General features: G+C 37.9%; 3 protein-coding genes across 8 annotated transcripts in view; 1 reads left to right on the top strand and 2 right to left on the bottom strand.

Moving 5' to 3' along the window:
• The window catches only part of clocka (clock circadian regulator a), a 52,176-nt gene extending 42,907 nt beyond the window's left edge, over positions 1 to 9,269 (top strand). For 3 of the 6 annotated variants that reach the window (XM_042746946.1, XM_042746948.1, XM_042746947.1), the window contains exons 17-24: positions 547 to 718; positions 807 to 907; positions 1,042 to 1,131; positions 2,360 to 2,518; positions 2,595 to 2,834; positions 4,191 to 4,375; positions 4,687 to 4,960; positions 5,187 to 9,269. In XM_042746946.1, the coding sequence (XP_042602880.1) occupies positions 547 to 718; positions 807 to 907; positions 1,042 to 1,131; positions 2,360 to 2,518; positions 2,595 to 2,834; positions 4,191 to 4,375; positions 4,687 to 4,960; positions 5,187 to 5,486 (1,521 nt within the window). In that variant the 3' untranslated portion in view covers positions 5,487 to 9,269. The remainder of the gene's footprint in view (positions 1 to 546; positions 719 to 806; positions 908 to 1,041; positions 1,132 to 2,359; positions 2,519 to 2,594; positions 2,835 to 4,190; positions 4,376 to 4,686; positions 4,961 to 5,186) is intronic. The other 3 variants (XM_042746949.1, XM_042746950.1, XM_042746951.1) reach the window with 3 other exon arrangements.
• A 3,824-nt stretch (positions 9,270 to 13,093) lies between these two features.
• Positions 13,094 to 17,958, bottom strand: tmem165 (transmembrane protein 165). The gene is made up of 6 exons (XM_042747254.1): positions 17,473 to 17,958; positions 16,247 to 16,478; positions 15,331 to 15,506; positions 15,030 to 15,215; positions 14,404 to 14,509; positions 13,094 to 14,297 (listed from the first exon to the last, which is right to left on the bottom strand). Exons 1-6 carry the CDS (start codon positions 17,608 to 17,610, stop codon positions 14,221 to 14,223), a joined length of 915 nt encoding a protein of 304 aa, XP_042603188.1. The 5' UTR covers positions 17,611 to 17,958; the 3' UTR covers positions 13,094 to 14,220.
• Positions 17,959 to 18,985: 1,027 nt separating this feature from the next.
• Positions 18,986 to 20,721, bottom strand: srd5a3 (steroid 5 alpha-reductase 3). The gene is made up of 5 exons (XM_019083997.2): positions 20,464 to 20,721; positions 20,200 to 20,351; positions 19,773 to 19,964; positions 19,453 to 19,572; positions 18,986 to 19,313 (listed from the first exon to the last, which is right to left on the bottom strand). Exons 1-5 carry the CDS (start codon positions 20,661 to 20,663, stop codon positions 19,054 to 19,056), a joined length of 924 nt encoding a protein of 307 aa, XP_018939542.2. The 5' UTR covers positions 20,664 to 20,721; the 3' UTR covers positions 18,986 to 19,053.
• Between the last annotated feature and the right edge of the window lie 1,194 nt (positions 20,722 to 21,915).

Raw genomic sequence — 21,915 nt, forward strand, 5'->3', positions numbered from 1 at the left:
AAGTGTAATATTTATTCCTATAGATATAAAACATTTATTTTGTTAAGATAATATTATTTATTCAATTCTGAATTCCCATTCATCCTACAAATATAACAGACAAATATGTGAAATAGCATTAAGTAAATTGATTTAAACTAATGTATATTTGTTTTTTCATCTTGATATTACATATTTATTTATTTTTAAATATTTCATATTTATTTAATATTTTCGATATTTAGTTGATTTATATACTTTTATGTTATTAATAATTTAGTACACTTTGGGCAAATATGTAAAATATCCATGGTTGACAGTAATGCACAATCACCATTTCAGATCAACTGTAATACTGTATAAGATTTCCATTCAAACAGCAAAATGCAAATCTTCATTCACTGACACACTTCACTCGGAATCACTAAACCTGGCAGTGCATATACTTACTTGCCATTATTTTCTATATACAGTAATCAATGATGTTCCACAGATGCTGTTGTTAAATCTTAACTTGCGCTGAACCCAGAACAAACCATTAATCCCTCTCTGTTTAACTCTGCTTAGTCTCAGGACTCCGGCTCTGAGTCCCAGTTGAACACCTCCAGTCTGAAGGAGGCGCTAGAGCGATTCGATCACAGCCGCACACCCTCCGCCTCCTCACGGAGCTCCCGCAAATCCTCCTCACACACCGCTGTCTCGGACCCCACTTGTATGTATTACATACCAAAGACAGAAGGTGGTTCTCAAAAACACAGCAATAGCATTTTGAGATGTTTACATGGTTCTATGACTGACCCATATACTGTATGTTTGTGTGTCTGTAGCCACACAGACAAAGCTACAGACAGACCATAGCACACCCCCCCGCCAATCAGTGTCAGCCATTGAGATGACATCACAGCGGAGGTCCTCCATTAGCAGTCAGGTTGGTACATGCCATCATCAATGAATCATGTGAAATCTATCTACCCATTTTAACATGGAAACAAACAATTTAGGACAAGAAGAGAAAATTCTAACATGAAATGAGTATTGACCCTGTGTGTCGTCCCTCTTCAGTCGATGAGTTCTCAGAACACAGGACAGACGATGGCAGCATCTCTTGTGTCTCAGCCTCAGCAGCCTCAGCCACTTCAGCCCAGTGTGCAGGTAATTCAACATCCCTATTACTGCATTCACTTCTGTCACTCTTGCTAATTAGTGTCCTGGTCTTTGAGTGCCTGGTACCTAATTAACCTTTGACACATAAAATCAATGGGATCTACGCCGTTCTTTGGTGTGCCACTGATGCAGAAAGAGTAACTGGCAAAATGGTTGTCTTTACAATGAATGAAACGTTACTCAGTCTGTTCCACTACACAGTCTGTTTCACAATAAAGAATTATAAATAATCACAGATGTACTGGTATAAATGCTTATAGTTTGTGTAGTTTTGACAGTGATGTTGCTTCCGAATTATGCTAACATCTGTTTTAATGGGAGGTAACAAAATCTGACAGGGTAGCACAAATCGTCAGAACACCGACGCGACGAGACAAAACCAGTAAAACCTATTACAATGAGGCATTTGTTGCATCCAGTGGTGACATAATTACTGATTATAATGACTTGTACTGTCTTTTTACGCGCTACATCAAAACCATGTCTGCATTTGTGATCGGAGAAACGACAAACAAGCGCTACTGTACAGCGGTTCTCAATTCCAGTCCTCGCACCCCCTTTAAATATGTAAACGTAGTTACAGACTGTGAGTCAGAACAGCCGGCATTGTAGTCTTCTCTCCCAGGATCAGGAAACAGTCCTCTGCAAAATGCGCTGCACACATCAGAATATTTGGGTTGACCTGTTGCTTTCGCAAGGAAACACACAACATGGCAGCGGCGGTGGCAGCAACAATAAAGTTACGCCTTTTTTCTTTGCGTGAACATTTGGGCGGTGTTATGCAAATCTTCTCACAATGTGACGTAGACATGTGGGGACGTGTTTAAACGAGGTGTTTTAGGAGGGCGTGGACAAGTCTTAACTTTGTTAAAGAATGTCTATTTGGGTTTGAGACTTTAGGGATCTTATCTATTCACAAACAGCTTGTAACACTCCAAAGAGAAAGGAAAACTTGAAATCGCATCATATGACCCCTTTAAAGAGATTTAAGAATCAGAATATTAGACATTCTACAGTCTACATCCAGTTTTCATCTTACCTATCTATTATCATAACATTTTAAAATATATTTATATAAAATGCTGCTGCAAAGCATCATGTGACCTTGAAGAGCATTTTGCAGAATCATTTTGCATCTTAAGACCTGTATTCTGGTAACTTTAACCCCTGAGGCGTACTGAAAATATTTTACTTGGTGCTGTTCATTGTTTTGTAGCCGGTGCTGCAGTTTTCTGCACAGATGGACGCGATGCAGCATCTTAAGGATCAACTGGAACAGCGCACACGCATGATTGAGGCCAACATTCAGAGACAACAAGAGGAACTGCGGCAAATCCAGGAGGAGCTGCAGAGGGTGCAAGGCCAGGGCTTACAGGTGAGAGCACCCCCTAGCTTTTGATTAAAGATGCCCTCCCTGCCTCAAATTGACACACTTGTGTTTGGCTATGTAGATGTTCTTGCAGCCCGGAGGTGGTGGTCTCAACCTCGGCTCAGTGCAGCTGACGCAGGGATCATCCGTGCAGCAAGGGGGCGCTCTGTCCATGCAGGGGGCGGTGGTGCCAGCAGGAAGCCTGCAAAGCGGCCTGCAATCCACACACACAGCGACACAACACACTGTCACACAGCATCCTCAGCAGGCACCGCCACAACAACAGAACCTTCTCAGAGATCAGAGCTCCACTCTAACTCAGGTGAGACAGTGAGCTATGAACACATTTGAAAAACAGCAACACACCCGTCTGCTAGAAATTCAAATTTATTTATAGAACTGAATAAGTTTAGATAAAACATCCTTCTATTAAATGTGAAAGTATATAAATACCATATTATTAAATGTGTGTGAATATATATAATATTAACGTTACACAAAGCAGTGAGAGCAGTAGTTATCAGATGAGTGCTGTTTGTCCCGAATATCAGCAGTTTAAATGTGATTTTATACAACAGTTCAGTAAATAAGAAGTTGATATCGTGTTATATTTTAAACACAATATTATGTGTTTTTGCTGAATTTTGCAGAGATCATATTACATTTAAAAGAAATAGCAGAATTGTTGTGCGTCTCAGAGCAACACAGCATTTAGTTTCTGAATGAATCCGCGTTTTGAATGAATTGAGTGAATCAATGATTCAAAGACACATTCAAGAGAGAGAGCCATTTACTTCTTTCCTGAATGAATCAGCCGTTTGAACAAATCATAAAGGCATTTACCACAACCTGCTGGCAGATTTTTATTTAGAGTATCATTTCATAAAAAAAATAAATAAATAAATAAAAACATTTAAGGGATAGGCACCCCAAAATTTTTTATTCTGTCATCATTTACTCACCCACATGTCGCTTCAGAACTTTCATTTGTGGAACATAGAAGGTATTTTTAAGACCATTGGTAACAAAGCTGTTTTAGTTACCAATGACGTTCATTGTGTGAACAAAAAATACTGAGATGTTTCTCAGTTTTATCTTCTGTTATGTTACATAGTTTACGTTAGGCCCTTTTAGCCTAAATGCTTATGTGTAGTTACTTTTATGTTGAATCAAATCAAATATTTCTTTCTAAAGCTACAATTTGTAATTGATACTTTCTCATTTAACAAAAATAGCTCTAAATAATCTTTTGTGGGTATTTTCACAGTCAAATATATTTTGCGATTAATTTCATTCATTAATCAAAACATCATGCAACATTTTAATCAATTAATTAGATTAAAAATTTTTATCGACTGACAGCCCTAATATATAAATACACACACATGCATGTATATATTTAAGAAAAATTGTATGTTTATATATTAAATATATTTATATATAATATAAATTAAATGAATATAAATGTATGTAAATGTAAATATTTTCTAAATGTATACTGTATGTGTGTGTCTTTTATATATACATAATAAATATACACAGTACACACACATATATTAACAGAAACTTTTATTTTGGATGCGTTTTATCGTGATTAATCGTTTTATCAGCACTGATATAAACATAAATAAAATAATATAGTCTAACATCAGTTCTTTCTATCTCTGTCTGTTTTTAGCAGTCTCAGAGGTCGTCTCACACATTGCAGTCTCCTCAGGGAGCACTGCCTGCATCTTTGTATAATACCATGATGATCTCTCAGCCGGCGCAGGCCAACGTTGTCCAGATCTCCACAAGCTTGGCCCAGAACAGCAGCCCCAGCGGAGCTGCGGTCGCCACCTTCGCACAAGACCGGCAGATACGGTACATGTGCAGCTGTTACAAACACACATTGACACTTTGAAACATGCAGGGCATGTACACAGTTTAATAAGCACATTAGAATACTAGACTAGCTCAAAACTCAAAAAAGTTATCATGAATCTCATCTCTCCTAAGTTTCCTTTTTGTATATATAGCTCCTATAGATATGGAAACTTATTGGTTATTTATGAATGAACAATAAAACATTTTTCAAAAATGCCTGGGGACTCCTGACCATGTCACGGTACAACTGGTCCCAACAGAAACTCATAACAAAGCTAACTAATAACCTGCTGTCCTGCCTCCCACAGGTTCCCTGCTGCCCCACAGCTCCTCACCAAGCTAGTAACCGGCCCAATGGCGTGTGGTGCAGTTATGGTGCCTACCACCATGTTCATGGGGCAGGTGGTGACTGCGTTTGCTCCGCAGCAGGGCCAGGCTCAAACAATCAGCATCACCCAGCAGCCGTCTGCGCAGACGCCGGAGCAGCAGGCACAAACGCAGTCACAGATAGCTACAGGAACAGCCCAACAGCAAGGACAGGCCCAGGCTCAGCTTTCCCAGCAGCAAACGCAATTCCTACAGGTTTTGTTGTTGTTGTTGTTGTAGATATTTTTTTTAGAATGTCCTGATACAAAAAAACATGGAATTCAATAGGGTGTCCTGAGTTTTTCAGATGACTGTATAATATTTGTCATGTTGATTATTGGCCATAACATGTCTCATAATTAATGTCTCATTGGTATCAACCAAGAATTCAATATCACTTCATCCCTGCCATATATAATAACGTTTGTGCTTCCTCACACAGGCCCCTCGGCTTTTACATGGCAACCAATCTGCCCAGCTGATCCTTCAAGCGTTTCCCCTGCAGCAGCAAGGCACCTTTGCAGCCGCAACACAACAACAACAGCAGCAGCAACTGCAACAGCAGCAACAACAACTGCAGCAGCAGCAGCAGCAGCAGCAACAACAGCTGCAGCAGCAGCATCAACAACAACAACAACAGCTGCAACAACAACATCAACAACAGCAGCAGCAGCTGCAGCAGCAACTGGCAGCTCATCGCTCAGACAGCATGACGGACCGGTCCAAAGCGCCACCTCAGTAGCTGACCGCACGTCTGGAACACAACCCAGTCTCCACTGAGCAGTCCTGCAGGCTGAGGGGCTTCTGAGGGGGCTGTTTGGAGCTAAACAATAGCAGTATTTCGTACTGTACCCTCTCAGATACCCTTCCACTGCTTATAGGTGAAGGGCTAGACCTAAACGGGTGTTGTTTTTCACCCTGTGCCCTCTCCGACCTATAGGTAGTTGATCAACGGCTGCTTGCACTGAATTCTGGGAGAGGTCCGACCACGAAAGCCGAACTTTCTGCTGGCTGGCAAGGAAACGGCGGCGTCTGGTTTTCCGCAAACGGTCTCCACCACAATATTCGCATTTCCTTTGTCTTGTATGCCCAGTGTGTGCCGTCATCCCTCTTTCACAGGTTTAATTTATGCAGAAGAAGCTTGAAGAAGTCACGCAGGACAAACAGCGTCTTTCTCTTGGCCTCTCTTTCTCTTTCCTCCTCATTTTACTTGTCGCAAGTAATTATGGGTCAGAAAATATTTTTAAGAATGTCACGTGGATTCAACTTTTATTGTACAGTTCACCTGTAAAATAATGTGTAAATATATGGACAAAAGGAAAGAGAAACTAATATTTTATATGATGCATGAGACGAAAAGCGTAGTCTGTTATTTGTAGCTTTGAATATACTTTTTTTCTAATATTCAGAGGAAAAAAAGCTAAACTTAATACACATAATGGCTGATCTCTTCACAGACTTCCTTTTTCCAGTGGGATGGGGGTGAGTGTGTGTATGTGCTTGCGCACGTGTGTTCGTATGTGTGTGTGTCTGCCAATGCTGGATCCACAGATCGTGTCACAGTTGGTTTAAAAGGGCCTTCGTGTTTTAGTAAAACTGTTAAAGGAACAGGCAATCTTTAGAAGTTTTGCATCGTGTTATACACCTTAGTAATGGCAAAAATATAGATATATTTCAGAGAGATGTTTTACATTTGTAAATAGTTTAAAGAGAAGGCTTCAGATTTAGTATATCGTGCGATTAGGCAAAAAAAAGTAGGAAATGGCGCTTTGACTGTTTAGCGCAGAATCATTACGGCTGGCAGCGGCTTTTGCAACATTCGCTATTATGTACCGATGGTAGCTACATACTCTGCCAAACTGGAACTGATGCTTAAAACAGCAGGGTTATGATGAGGAAAAATATAATCGCTTAGTGTGTATGATTCTAAAGGATACAGGTAAATTAGCTTAAGGCTAAGCCATAGCTTCCTCTAGTTTTACAGTGGTTTACATGGTTGTTTACACTGTTATACAGTGTTTTAGGTATGATTAACAAAATAGGTTTGAGTAACCAGAAATATTTTAAACAATCAAACCATATGTTTATCATCTAGAGATTAAATTATCACATATTTGCACAGCTTTAATGCAGGAACACTTTCACTTGCCTTTCTTGGGTCTCCGCTCGTTGACAAATGATGACATTTCAATGATAGCAACTTGACTTTGCAACCTTCTTCCACACAGCTCTGGAAAAGCAGGAATGTATCGGTTCACTAGTACCTCTGTAACGCTGACATAGTCACTAGCAACTTTTAGCTCATTGTCCAAAGCACAGAAAACCACCCTAATGTTGACAATCTGATTCTGTTTATTGGCCTCTGTAGTGTTACAATTAAAATGAGCCAGACTGTAGATGTTGAATTTGATATTCAAACTGTGTCTTCAGGATCTTGAGATTTATATTTATGCTCGACAATACAGTAATTGCTAGAATTAAAGCTTCCCCAAAGTTGCTCAATGGGACGTTGTTAGCAGTTAACCATCAAGAATGTTCAAAAGTAATAATTGTGTTTTCCTCTAGTTATATATCTATATGATTTATGGAACCCTTTTATCCCTATGAAGAAATCTTAAACACTATTTTTTTTTTTTTTTAAGTTATAAAAGCTGAGAGTCACTTTTATCAACAGGTAGCACTTATGGATGACAGTTTTTGTATTTTTTTTTTTGTATTGGTCTTGTTAGACAAGATCGTGTTATTAATTGTTTTAATAATTATTCTAATCATCAGAAGTTTGCGCACTAATGAGCAATATTGCCTCTTCAGGTTAGTACGAGAAGACAGGTGTATTTCATTCCAATATTTTCAATATCAGACCTCACTATATATGAAAGTGCCAGTCTGAATGTTTGGTTTGTGCGGGATGTTTGTGGACAGTTCATGTTGCAGTATCCACTCAGCAGCAGAATAACTCATGTGATTTATGATAATGCAGTATGATAATGTAATCTAACTCATCCTATTGTTCTTCTACCCTTCGAGACGGTCATTAATGTGTTGGTTCTGTGGTCCTGTAAAAGTGATGGATGGCTGTACATTTCAATACCACAGAAATTTTATGACGGCACGGCTAGAATGAGCAAGGCGAGATTATTGATTGAATGTAAAACTGTCACTTAGCTTTATAGTAACATTTCAAGAATATTTTAAAGAGGAATATATTGAAAATTAGATGTTCTTATTTTTCTACAGCAAGGTCAGAACAGAGAATTTATGCAGATAGACTAGTTGATGTATAAAACAGCTGTTATACACCTTTTGCTAGAAAAGGGAAAAGAAAATTAAGCTTACTCCATATTGTAACCTCAAGTGAAGGATTTAAACAAACTGTGACACACTGGAGGACCAGTTGAACTTTCTCCCCACAATGCAGTTGGATTAGGAAGTTTTTTTTTTTTAGGTTTTTGCCTGAGTAAGAGAGGTCTTTGATGTTTGCTATAGACTCCTGCTTATGTTTTGGGGTACTTGAAGGTAATAAAATTTTTTTTTTTTTTTTTTTTTACACAAATCTTGCTTAAAACGTATAGGACACCTATACAAATTCAGGCTGGGTCGAAAATGTCCTTCTGATGCATAGTGCATCCTCTCGCACTGGCATCAGATGTCAGTTGTTGACGCGTGATGATGTTTTAGAGTACAAGGGGTTGTTTTTCTGTTTTCTGCACTGATTTGTATTATGTCAGCCCTAAGGTAACAGAAATACTACAGCTTCCTCAGGTTGGTTCAGAATAATAATAAACCCACATCAATCTTGCCCCACCTCTCTTCCTCACTTGATCTTGTGATAGTGACCTCTTCAAAAACACACATACTTCTGCATACACACACACACACACAAAAAAAACAGGACGATACAAAATGGTTGCCCTGTATGTACCTCTGAATTGTCTGTGGTGCTCGATGCAACTCCATGTCAGCTGGCGTTTTAACCCAAAGAGCTTTGAGAAAAGATGGGAGAACATGGCAAAATCCTGTTGAATTTGTTTTTGAAATATTAAAAGCGCCCAGTGGAAAAGGAGGTGGTGAACCATGTTAAATGTTCTGTAGTTCTGATGTACGCACTAGAAGTTCTGAATGTCTATCAGTGTTCTCTTGCTATCATTTAAACTTTGTACGTGTGATGTTCTTTGCAGAGCACTTGTGTTTGGCTCATGAAATGTATCTGGTCAGTACACGTTAATATGGAGGAAAAATAGCAAACTATTTAATTATACCAATAAATAGGTTTAAACTCTCATCATTTGTTAGGTTTTATCGAATTTTAATGCTCCATCAGGGGCTACCAGAGCATAGCTCTGTTTTCCTCAAAAAAAAAAAAAATTAATATCAGAAAACCGTATGCTGTATTGGGTTCATTTTGTGAGCCAGGCCATTCTTACATTTAACAAAGAAATAATGGAAACTTTTTAAACAAACAGTGCCGTTTACTCCCCTTATTCAATTTTGAAAATAAAATTATTAAAATATATATATAAATATATATAAACATTGTCATGACTGTTTTTATTCCTATACATTTTGGTGTGATTGTTTTCCTCTAAATAAGATTAATAAATTAGATTTATGCTTTGTTAGAAGGGATTTTTTTTTCAGTTGAGCCACTTAATCATTCACTCAACTGATTTGTTCAAGTAAAGATTCACGTCACCATTTGTTGATGATCACCAAATCTGAACTTAAAATTAAAGTAATATTGTTTGTATGTAGGCTACTACATTGGGCCTGAACGGTGCGGGATTGTTTTGCAAATAGTTGTAAACGTTCCGCCGTTACACTGCAGTAACAAGTCCCATGTTTTCTTTTGAAAAATCTGGTCACCACTAGTGCTTCAGTATAACCAAAGTCCTTTTAAGATTAAAATATGATTTTAAGGTATTCTATAGTCTTTGGTATAAATAAGAAATGTCTGTTATTCAAAAATCTCTGAATTAAATAAATACACATATTTACAGTGGCCCCCAAAAGTAGAATGTCTCTCTTGGTCACAAAAAAAAAAAAAAAAAAAAAAAAAAAAAATTACATGTATCTATGACAAGTGGTATTTATTTAAATATAGCACAAGCACCCATTTTAATCAGAACATTTACAATGTTTCTTAGGTTTCTAAATATGAAGACAGGAATTTAATTTAAAATGAAGACAAATCTTGGCAAGTTCTGGTTGTCAAACTCTGTGGAACATGTATTGAACTACACCGGTGGTCATTCTAGGACACCCTATAATGAACTTGATGGCTGCAAACATTTACCTTGAGACTAGTTGGTAAAAAAACAATTAACAAAAAAGTTTTAAAAAAGTGGAGCTAGTCCTGAGGAAAACTGAAGTGTATTTTTTTTTTGCAGATGCCAGTTGGTTTGATTTTTTGCATCTACAGGTGCATCTCAATAAATTAGAATGTCGTGGAAAAGTTCATTTATTTCAGTAATTCAATTTAAATTGTGAAACTCATGTATTAAATAAATTCAATACACACAGACTGAAGTAGTTTAAGTCTTTGGTTCTTTTAATTGTGATTTTGGCGCATATTTAACAAAAACCCACCAATTCACTATGTCAACAAATTTGAATATGGTGACATGCCAATCAGCTAATCAACATAAAACACCTCCAAAGGTTTCCTGGTCCTTCAAAATGTTCTCTCAGTTTGGTTCACTAGGCTACACAATCATGGGGAAGACTGCTGATATGACAGTTGTCCAAAAGACAATCATTGACACCCTTCACAAGGACGGTAAGCCACAAACATTCATTTCCAAAGAAGCTGGCTGTTCAAAGAGTGCTGTATCCAAGTATGTTTACAGATAGTTGAGTGGAAGGAAAAAGTGTGGACGAAAAAGACCGAGAGAACCGCAGCCTAATGAGGAGTGTCAAGCAAAATCGATTCAAGAATTTGAGTGAACTTCACAAGGAATGGACTGAGCCACCACACACAGACGTATAAAGGAATTCAGCTAAAGTTGTCGTATCCCTCTTGTTAAGCCACTCCTGAACCACAGACAACGTCAGAGGTGTCTTAACTGGGATAAGGAGAAGAAGAACTGGACTGTTGCCCAAAGTCCTCCTTTCAGATGAGAGCAAGTTTTGTATTTCATTTGGAAACCAAGGTCCTAGAGTCTGGAGGAAGGGTAGAGAAGCTTATAGCTCAAGTTGCTTGAAGTCCAGTGTTAAGTTTCCACAGTCTGTGATGATTTGGGGTGCAATGTCATCTGCTGGTGTTGGTCCACTGTGTTTTTTGAAAACCAAAGTCACTGCACCGGTTTACCAAGAAATGTTGGAGCACTTCATGCTTCCTTCTGCTGACCAGCTTTTTGAAGATGCTGATTTCATTTTCCTGCAGGATTTGGCACCTGCCCACACTGCCAAAAGCACCAAAAGTTGGTTAAATGACCATGGTGTTGGTGTTCTTGACTGGCCAGCAAACTCACCAGACATGAACCCCTTAGAGAATCGGTGGGGTATTGTCAAGAGGAAAATAAGAAACAAGAGACCAAAAAATGCAGATGAGCTGTAGGCCACTGTCAAAGAAACCTGGGGTCTCATTTATAACACTCTCCGTAGATTTTATCCTAAAGGTGTATGTATGCACAAGAGCTAGGTTTTGCACAAAAGTTTTCAGATTTATAAAACCATGCTTACGCCAGAACCTGCGCAAAAATCCCTTTATAAATCCCAGTCAGAGGAAGATTGTGCGTACGTGCATCTCCACCCCGTCTCCTCTCCGAAATCACCATGGGGCTTACAACGCCTAGTTTTATTATGCATAACCTCATCTGCATATCATTTCCATGCATATTCCCATCCACGTGACACCATATTTAACACCGTTAAAGGTACAAAACATCAAGGAAATATGAGATACGGAGTATAAATGCCATTTTTATTGATTAAAATCATCCAGTATTCTTGTTATGTTTTAGCATAAATATATCAAAATCCATAAAAACAAAACTGTTTAAAATAGTTCTCAGATAAATATTTTAGAATAGAGTTTATCTCATTCTTTTCCACTGGCCAAATAGCATTTCAATTGTTTGAAACAATTCAAATCAAATTTAATTTATCCAGGTTTGCTGATAAGGTGAAGATCTTTTAGCTATTTTAAGCATATGTTTATATCAGTGTAAATAGAATTGTCTGACTCGGCGCGTCACTGACAAAGTAAACATGCAAATTACCATTTTCTTCAAGTTGTATCAATCAAATATACAGGGTTTTTAATTTTTTTTTTATAATGTGGAGATGCCTTCACACGGCCTCAATACCTCCGTGCAGCTGTGGTTGTACAGTAAGATATTATCTTTGGACCTATTCAAACCAGACGATATAGACCGTTCCACCGAATCCAGCAGTGTCCGCCACAGTATCGAAGTGCGCATCATTTATCATTGTTCTCAATTAAATATTTTCTCATAACATGAGATCTGCAGTTTAGTTTGAAGATGAATCATTGTGCACCTATAGCACTCCTCGCTGTCATTAAAACAGAATGCCACAGGAAAAGTGATCAAGCGTATCCACTAAACATAATTTCTGCGTAATGACTTTATGTAATTTCAGTGATTACCTCCATTAATGAGAGTGGAATATTCAATGTAAATGTGTATATCGAACAGATTTTAAAATTGTTGTTTTCTCACTCCAGGAAAAAGAGTTCGTAAGCATGGTCTAGATTAGAATGTCCGTACATTGCGTACATATTTAAGCCAAGTTTATTTTTTATAAATCCCGATATGTGCGTGGAAAATTGCGTACGCATGTTTCTATGCCCATTTTGTGCGTACGCAATTTTTATAAATGAAACCCCTGGGCTTCCATACCACCTCAGCAGTGCCACAAACTGATCACCTCCATGCCACGCTGAATTGAGTCAGTAATTAAAGCAAAAGAAGCCCCTACCAAGTATTGAGTATATGTACAGTAAATTAACATACTTTCCATAAGGCCAACAATTCATTAAAAAATATTTTTTTTTTTGGTCTTATGAAGTATTCTAATTTATTGAGCCAAAATCATCACATTTAAAAGAACCAAAGACTTAAACTACTACACTAGTCTGTGTGCATTGGATTTATTTAATACGAGTTTCACAATTTAAGTTGAATTACTGAAATAAATGAACTTTTCCACGACATTCTAATTTATTGAGATGCACCTGTAATGCAGTGACTCGTGGCCTCAAAACGTTTTTGGATACTTTTCTGTTAACATCTTTGAAAAATGTGCTTCATAACATTGTAGGGTTATTATCTGCTCCTTGATTTAATATTTTTTCCGCATTGTGAAAAATAACCACATCCGACAGACTGAGACTGACCTTTTTATTCGATATTGACAGGAATAACATTTTTGCAGTTTTTCTATAATAGTTCAATCAGCACACTCTCCAAAGTTAGTCCCTGTCAAATATTGACAAAGTCACCCTGAAAATGTAAAAAAAAAAAGAAACTAATATCCTTCTCAACAGAATAAATCAACCAACGACAAAATATCAATATCTGTGCTCCATAGTAGAATAAATAAAAAGCATTCGGAAGAAAAGGGCAGATGTAAGAAATGATACCCTTCCTTTACAAGAAGACAGCAAATGTACGCCGTGTGCTTCTTTCAGGGGAGCCTGTGAAAGCATGACTGTCACTAATACTTTATGACCAGTGACGCAGAAGCACAAATGCATTTGAGCACACAATGATGACCAATAAATACCGTGACTGGGTTTAAAGGCCACATGTGATTTAGTAATCAGATCTCACATAATCCCATACTACATTTAAAGCCTTTGGTAATATGGTATGAATAAAGGACAAAACATCAACAGGCAGTTCCTATAGCATTAATCAGCATTCAATTCAATACGGTAGTTTGTTATTGATAAAGGAATTGTGACATTTATGAGGCTCTTACCCACTAAATACTCCTGAGACGTGAGTAGATTTACGGCTGTGCAGTGGGTGAGTGACAGTGCTTGATCTGGCTTTAGAGCTTTTGTAGTCAGGTAAGCTTGAACTTGAAATAAGTAGAATGGAGCCAGGCCGGTATTTGCCCATAGCACACAGCTCAAACAGAGGTAAAACAATGTAAAAAACAAGATTCGTGATTTGTTATTTAAATGTGCCGGACAAACATCTGCCAAGTTCAAGTAAACTGTTAGAGGAGGCATAAAGGAGAAATATAAAGATCACCTAAAAACAGAACAGTGTCTGGTTGAAAGTAAAGAAAGACTACACAAGGAGGGATTAAGCAAAAAAACTGAAATGCTCAATAAGACATGAGCAGAGTGTTTTTCATTCATTCAGGCAGTCATACTTTACTCGCACAAAAGAGATTCACTCAAACATATAAACAAGCCGTCTGCGCTCTTTGCGCAGTCTCTCTCTGTTCCACTTGTTCTGGGTTGTATACATACAAAATGAAACCAAGAGTCAGTTTTTCCATCAGAATCCAGAATCGGGCTTGATAAAGAGGGCCGAGAACGCAAAGGCCAGGAAAACGATTCCACCAATGATTGTAACTGTAGAGATAACAACAGGAAGTATCAGCAAATAAATCTGGATATAGGTCTGTGCTTATGCAAAACAATAGAACAAGGTGTCCTGTACTAAATGACTCCGTCTCACCGGTTCTTACGGAGATCTTTTGAGCCACCATCCTTCCGCCGATAACAGCCAGGCCTGTGCACAGACAGTGTCCCAATGTTCCCCCAACTGCTACTCCAAATGGATCCTGCAGCACAAAACCAGCCAGTTATTCACAACACTCAAGTCATTTGCTAGCTGCTAATATTAAGCTATCGATGAATGCTGGAATATGCATATAGCTTTAGGAATATTTAAAATGGTAATAAGTGACAAAGTATGTTAAATTAAAGTTAATTACTTATAAAATATAATTTAGAATAAAAGTCTAATGGAATTAAGAATAAAATGTATTTGAATTTATTTATAGTATTTAATTATAGTAATTAATTATAATTAAAATATATCATCTACATTATCAGTTTGTTACAAAATGCCAAATACAGTTCCATGGGTATTAAGAATATTTAAAATGGTAAAATGTGAATATTTTAGTAGAACATTTATTTAAAATTATTTATAAATAAAAACAAGTCTTAAGAAAGAATAAAATTTAAAACAAAAGCAAAATCAATCGATCAATCTCCCATCCAGGTAAGCAATTTTAAAATGGTAAGAAATAAAAATAAGAATAAAAGTCTTATTAATTTTGGACCCCGTGTACATACCTCTCTTGCAGCCAGCACAATAGTGGCAAGCTGAGAGCGGTCGCCCCACTCTGCGAGGAAGGTGAGGGTGAGTGCCTGAATGAATATTGGTGAAATCAAACTGAGACACCTTCTCTGAGATGATATAGTTGCCGCTGTCCCCGCTTCCACATCAGACGAGCCATTGGCTAGCTTATAGCGCTGAAGCTACGAGAGGAGAGGGAATCAATCAATTAAAGGTCAGATAAAATGCTTAAATTATGCAGGGGGTGTTATTTAGCCACACCTGTGAACAAACACACTTGAACTATAAAGCTTTTACCTCTTCATCCTTTTTCTTTATCTCAGCCTGGACCTCCTCCAGCTCCTCTTGCCCTTCATCAGCACTCATCTTCAGTCCCTCCCTCAGCATCCTCACACCAAATATGGCAAACAGCGCTGTCGATATGTAGTAGGTGTAGATCCGTGGGATAATGGTGGTGGCATAACCAAACAGGACTAATGAGAAGACAGACAGAAAAACAGGTCATTCGTGCATTCAGAGGATTTTATAAAAACACACAGTAGATAAACACTCTCTGTTAATGCATTAGATTTTATGTACATAGAAAGACAAACTCAGTAGACTTTCATCGACACTGTGTGTATCAGATGAGCTAGAGGGGAGACACATGAAAGACAAGAATAGGAACCCAGAGAATTTAAAAAAAGAGGTGACAATCTGAGGAAAAAAAAAAGCTGGAAAACAATGACAAGGAGAATGACAACTTCTAGCCTTAAACATTAAAAATCAATTCAAAAATTGTCAAAATAGGTAAAATGATTGCAAATTAAGCTTACACTCAGTAGGGACTAGCTAGTTTGTTTTTTTAGACCATATGTTCTTTTGTAATTAATTATTGCTTATTATATTATTGTGTAACTTTAATGGTTAAACTACTCATTATAATTTTACATTTTAATTGAAGTCAAAACCTCTGAGGTGGGATAGGACAATATCCCTGTTTTAAGGAATTGGTCTTGATTTTGTTTAAAACTAGCTTTTTTTAATGCTAGGTTCATTTTATGTCAGATAATAGTTGTTTATTATTCAAGATTATTCAACATTATGGAAGTCTAAAAGTCATGTGACACCAAAAGTTTGAGGTATTGGTGAAAAGCGGAAGGTGAGATATGATGTGAAGCAAATCAACCTCTGAACATGATTTAAAAAGTAAAGGTGCATTTGAACAACCTACCTGACAGACACGTCATGAGTCCCAGAGCCAACATGGCGCCCGCCAAAACAGTGAGGCGATTGTAGCGCATAGCCATGATGGCTGCGATGAAGAACGTCTTGTCTCCCAGTTCAGAGACAATGATGACTGAGAGGGCTGCCACAAAGGCATGAATAAAGCCCAGGTTTCCCTTATTGAGTTCATCGACACTCACTGCCGGGCCGGGTGCGTGACCGGTGGTTGCCTTCTGCAGCTGGACAAAAATTATGATTCAGATGTCAGATCAATTAGTAGTAACAATTATCCAATTTTTACAAGCAACAAATTTGTTCAAAATATGAAGCAATATAAATATTCAGAGATACAATATTAGATTTTATGTGTTTTCTCTATAAACCAAGGATTAAAGTATGGAAAATATGTTGGTACAAAACAGAGCAGTTCTTGAGATTTTGTCAACTTCTGTAGTAGTACGATTACTTACTCATCCAAACAGTTTGCCTGAAGAAATACATTGTAGAGTTGGACATAGAAATGTAAAGAATTGAACAAGAATGTTATGAATGTTCATCATTTTCTCAAATGCTTCAAGTGATCCTATAAATTCAAAGTTAACGTTTCAAACTTGTACTATTTTTATTCTACATATGTGTGCTGTGAATGAATGTCATTATGATACTACTTTAACTTAAGATTGGTAGTTTTCAACCTTTTTGACCCCCAATTATCAGACATAATACTTGACAGCCCTCCTAAGCTGATACTTACCTCTGTTAAAATAAAACAAATAAATTGATGATATGGTGTCAATTAAAATATTCAATCAGTTTAGCTGATTATTATTATAACTAAATATAAATAATTTCTAGACTTATTGGGTCCCCTTGGAAGTTTGCTTTTGAGGCCCTGGTTGAGATCAACTTTCCATGTTAAAACTTGAGAAAAACAGCAACAAAACTACAAAAACACTTACTACAGATAGATGCACTTGAGGTTTTCATTCGATCTGCACTCGGGCCCTCAAATCAAAGCTAAATTTCAATGCCACAACAATGTCAATAAGTGGACTAATAAGTGGACACATCTATCAGAGAGTGTGTAATCGAATTAGTTTCCCTTCAGTGCTACTAGCCTAATTAGCCGGCTACTTCCAGCACAAGTCCTCTTTGACACAATTTGACAAGTTTTAATAAACATTCTTACACATGTACGTTATCTAGCAAAGATGATAAATGTTTCATACGAACCTCCGCTGGCTTCTCCTCGTGAATGACTTTATTCTCTTCTTGAATTGCTGTAACTCCGGCTGAAAACAACACGTTCAGTAGAATAAGGAAGCATAAGGACCTGCCACCGCCACGCCGCTCGCCGGCCCGAAGAGGCATCTTAGGGGCTGGCTAATACGGCTGTTGTTATGATAATACTTTGCAAATTAAGCTAATAAAACCGCTAATTTATATACATTAATGTTTCGTCGCTAGGATCAGGCTAGCCCACCGTGGTCATCTTCGCGATGAGATGAGAGAGACGGATACCAAGGCAAAGAGAAAACTATCGGTTGAAAACTGACCGCGATTGGTCAGCTGGGAGATACGTGTACAGTAGCGACATACGTCACTGAAATTGAGGTAGACTATTGGTTGAAACGTCAATCCCAACGATTTATAAAGAACGCCTACAAGGTAGGTAGAGTTGCAACGCAAAAGCGAAATAGAGATCTACCCTGCGTTACATTCGGAAGGGCTCATCCCTATGCCCTAATCCCTTAAAAGGGTTTACCCTCCGGAGTGAGAGCTTCGAAAGGTTAAAGGGCGTAGGGGACCAAACAACTGTTTCTTGAAGTGCCCTTTTGCGTCATCATCACGTGGCCACAGGGAGGCGCCGTCATCATGCAAAGAATCTGCGCAAAGGATCATGGGAGCACAGTTGCACCCTTCGAAATCCTTCATACCGAAGGGCCCTTGGAAGTGGCCAGTTTTGAGCACTTCGGTTTGGTACACACCGCTACTCAGCTCTAAGAATAATTTATGGACATTAGTTTGGCTTCTCTTTGTTACGCAGGTTTTCACATTTCGAAAATGTAATTATTAGAAGCTAAGTGGAAATAGTAGGTATGGTTTGCTTGATAGACGTTATTCATATAGCTGGCTTACGTGTAGACTATATAGAAGATAAAATCTGTTTATCTCTAGAGGAAAAAAATGTTGGGTACATAAACACTGTTTTGCAATACTGACCTCATGATTATTGAAACTCGCAGAAACTAATTCATAAACTTGTAAAATCTTAATACTTGTAAATGCCCATTTTATTTAAACGTTATTACCACTGCTGCTTAATCAATTCTGTATTTGTATTTGCGTATGGTTTATCCTACATCCTCTATATGCAAGTGCAAAAAAAGTCAAACTCACAAACAAACCTGTCATCAATTGATCAGTAGCAGGAAACAGGCAGAAAATATCTTTCAGTTGATTCTCTTTTTAACAAGACTAAATTCTAGATGCAGGGACGATGGGGAAGTTAATATGTGGTAAAAGCCACTTCTTTTTTAAATCATTTGCTGACATCTCACAGTAACTGAGTCTCTAAGCATGCAGCTGCTGTCAATCACTATCTGAGGTCAGTCTGTGTCGGCAACGGTCCATTTCAGTCATGTCTTGTGTATTTCCCTCCTTGCCCTGTTCCTTACACATTAAACATGCATGATCAATGTGTCAGCTGTTCCCATTTAAAAGAGAGACATTAAGGACATGTATGTTTTTGTTTAGTTAATACTTTATTAATTTGATTCTTATTCCCATATAAAAGAGCTTATTACATAAAAATCACAGGACAAAAGGAATAAAAGCTTTGCGTTGAGTTGGATAAGTCTCAAACTTGCTCCTGTAGTAATCATGACACAGCTGTGCCGCCAGTGCCTGGTTACAGAGTACATACAGTACCACCAGCCACCAGGTTAGAGAACTGCAGCCACAGCAAACACTCATGGAGACATAAATCAGAAGCTCAGCCAGGTAATGCGGGCAAGAGACCAGCTCAAACCAGCCCCCGCATGGCATCTTGTGGGCTAGAGTCTCTACTTTACCTGGATTGGATAAGAGGGAACAAAGATTTAATATTTGTAAAAAGAAAAAAACCTTTATAAGAAGGTTATTTTTTTTGTATTTCTACTTAGAATAAGTTTAAACTTTTTTTTTCCTAAGGAAAGCCCAGTGGCTTTCTACCTGAGCTGTCAGTCCTCATTTTGGCCAGCATTGAGAGGGACCGGTTCTGGAGGAGTGATGCCCAGATGAAAAGAAGAGTCCCGATTACATGATGCCATGTGAGCTGACTAACAAGAGACCCTGGTATTGTAGAGACAGTTACACAGATAGTTAGTACAGTTCAGGAAAATGTCCAGCTACATTTGGGCTAATAAATACTGAAATATTTTTAGTTATGTTAACATGTATTAGAGTTTGAGTTTTCAATATGAAGGTGCATTTTAGTCAAAAAACAATGTGACATAAAGATGAAAGGATCTGAACTAGGAAACTATACTAACCTGATTGAGGCAGAGAGGAATTTATACAAAGGACAGTTAGTCCAAGTAGGACATAGTAACCCAGACCAAATGCATACTGGACTACATGGATCACACCATTAGAAAATACGCTGACAAACAGGCACTCCAATAGCCGTCTAAGAGAGTGGACCCATAGTAGCACTTGTAAAAGCAGAATGGAGAGATGTAACTCTGTAAAGCATGAATAAGCAAGCATGTGAATATTCTTTGCAGCATGGTAAATGGAAAGTACATTGCAACAAATTAAAGCAGAAAAATATAATACATGTATCTAAAAAATACAGGATCTCCATTACACTGAGCTTTCAGAATTTTTCTGATTTGGTTACTATATTTTCAAGGTTTTACTACAGTAACACACTGGTTGCCATTGTTTAAAAAAGAAAGATGAAGTAATTTGAAGTACCGTTCCAAGCATCTCTTGGTCTGCCAGTCAAACACCAAAGCGCGTCAATTAACCAATCAGGGAGAGCCTCATTCATGACGACAGAGCACAAGGAGAATAGTAGGAGGAGCCCATTCCACATGACAGACACCGCATAGAAATGATAGAAACACCTAAAAACAACATCAGAGAAAATCTTTCCTGCGTTATCGCCTTGACATGCTCAAACCATGATATCTGGGGAATATACAAAGCCACATAAAACTACATTTAATCCCGAATCACCTCTTTGATATGTCAAAAACGAGCTGCCAGTTTGAGCGCTTGATGTGTTCTTTAGTTTTTCCATATCGGATTAAATCCTGAAACACGTGTTCGAGGCTGTGAGGCAGTTTCAATGAAAACTTACAGAGACAAAAGGCTATTAGAAAACACAGCGCTAACAAAAACCATATAATATTAACTATTGCTATAGAGTCGTGCATCGCAGCAGCAGCAGCATCATACTGCGGTCCGCTCGTGTAAAGATACCAAAGGAAACAAATACCGGATCTTTTTGGGTTCCACTCATTCAGGGATTTGCTGATAGGCACCACCGCTCCATGGTCAGGTAATATGTGCTATGAGAAAACCCACAAAGAAGAAACAAAAATCTTTTCAAAATCTACAGCCATTAGTATACATGAATATGAATGTTTAATTAAAACGAGCTTTCGCTTACTTTATTCATCACTGTAGATAATACAAACGCGGAGAAACAGCTATCACAACGCCACTATAGCAACAATATTATATGGTACCATATGTATCTAAGTTTTTTTTTTTTTAAATGTTCATTCAAACCGTCATTGTAGACATCTTTGAAATGTAGCTTCAAAACCACCATTTGCAGATCTACCTAAGAACACAAGAGGGCAGCAGGCAAAATATAATTTGTCAGTACTCTCACAGAAAGTAATTCAATTGATTAATTGAACTGGTTTGAGGACGTTTTGCATTGACTCATTGATAGAGTATGTACACATATCTATAGGACATAGTGGGGTAAGTTGAGCCACATTTTACTTAATTTGTCCTCAAGGCAATGAGGAAAAAAACAAAAAACAACTTACCAATATATGCTAGGAAATCTACTATCAAACTAGAGGAAAGTGCTACAGCATAGAAATACTGTATGACATGAGTGGTCCAGTGACACAACTTTGTAGTGGAAGGAAGTAGTTCTGCACTCAAGGACTTTTTTTTTTTTTTTAATATTTACTTTTTATTTACACACTTGAGCCGTCCAACTGTTGTATGAAAGCAAAATCACACTCGTAGCCGTGCAATATGGCTCTACATCAACACGGATGTGATTGCCTGCTGTACTTGGCCGGTGGCCTTGTGGATTTAAAAGTGTTTTTGGAGTTAATATTTCACTCATTATCTTTTACCATTAATGGGATTCTGATTTATAACAGGAAGTAACACAATAACCAGACTAGACAGTATGCATTTGTCTGTTTGCTTGTACAGTTTGTCTGCCAATGCAAGGAAACTTCATTCCCCACTTGAGCCATTAACTATACCATATGTGTTCAGTCAATAAAAGAGTGTGTGTGAAAGAGAGTAAACCAAAGCCTCTAAAGTATTTGACTCCAGGATGCCTCATAGAAAAGGCAGGTTTCCTATCTGAGGATGTGTGCAGTGTTTCCTGCCCCCTCCTGACTCTTCCTCACTGTCCCCAGTGCTGGACCC

The sequence above is a fragment of the Cyprinus carpio genome, chromosome B20 (genome assembly GCF_018340385.1).
Source record: "Cyprinus carpio isolate SPL01 chromosome B20, ASM1834038v1, whole genome shotgun sequence".
In the NCBI taxonomy this organism is placed as follows: Eukaryota; Metazoa; Chordata; class Actinopteri; order Cypriniformes; family Cyprinidae; genus Cyprinus; species Cyprinus carpio.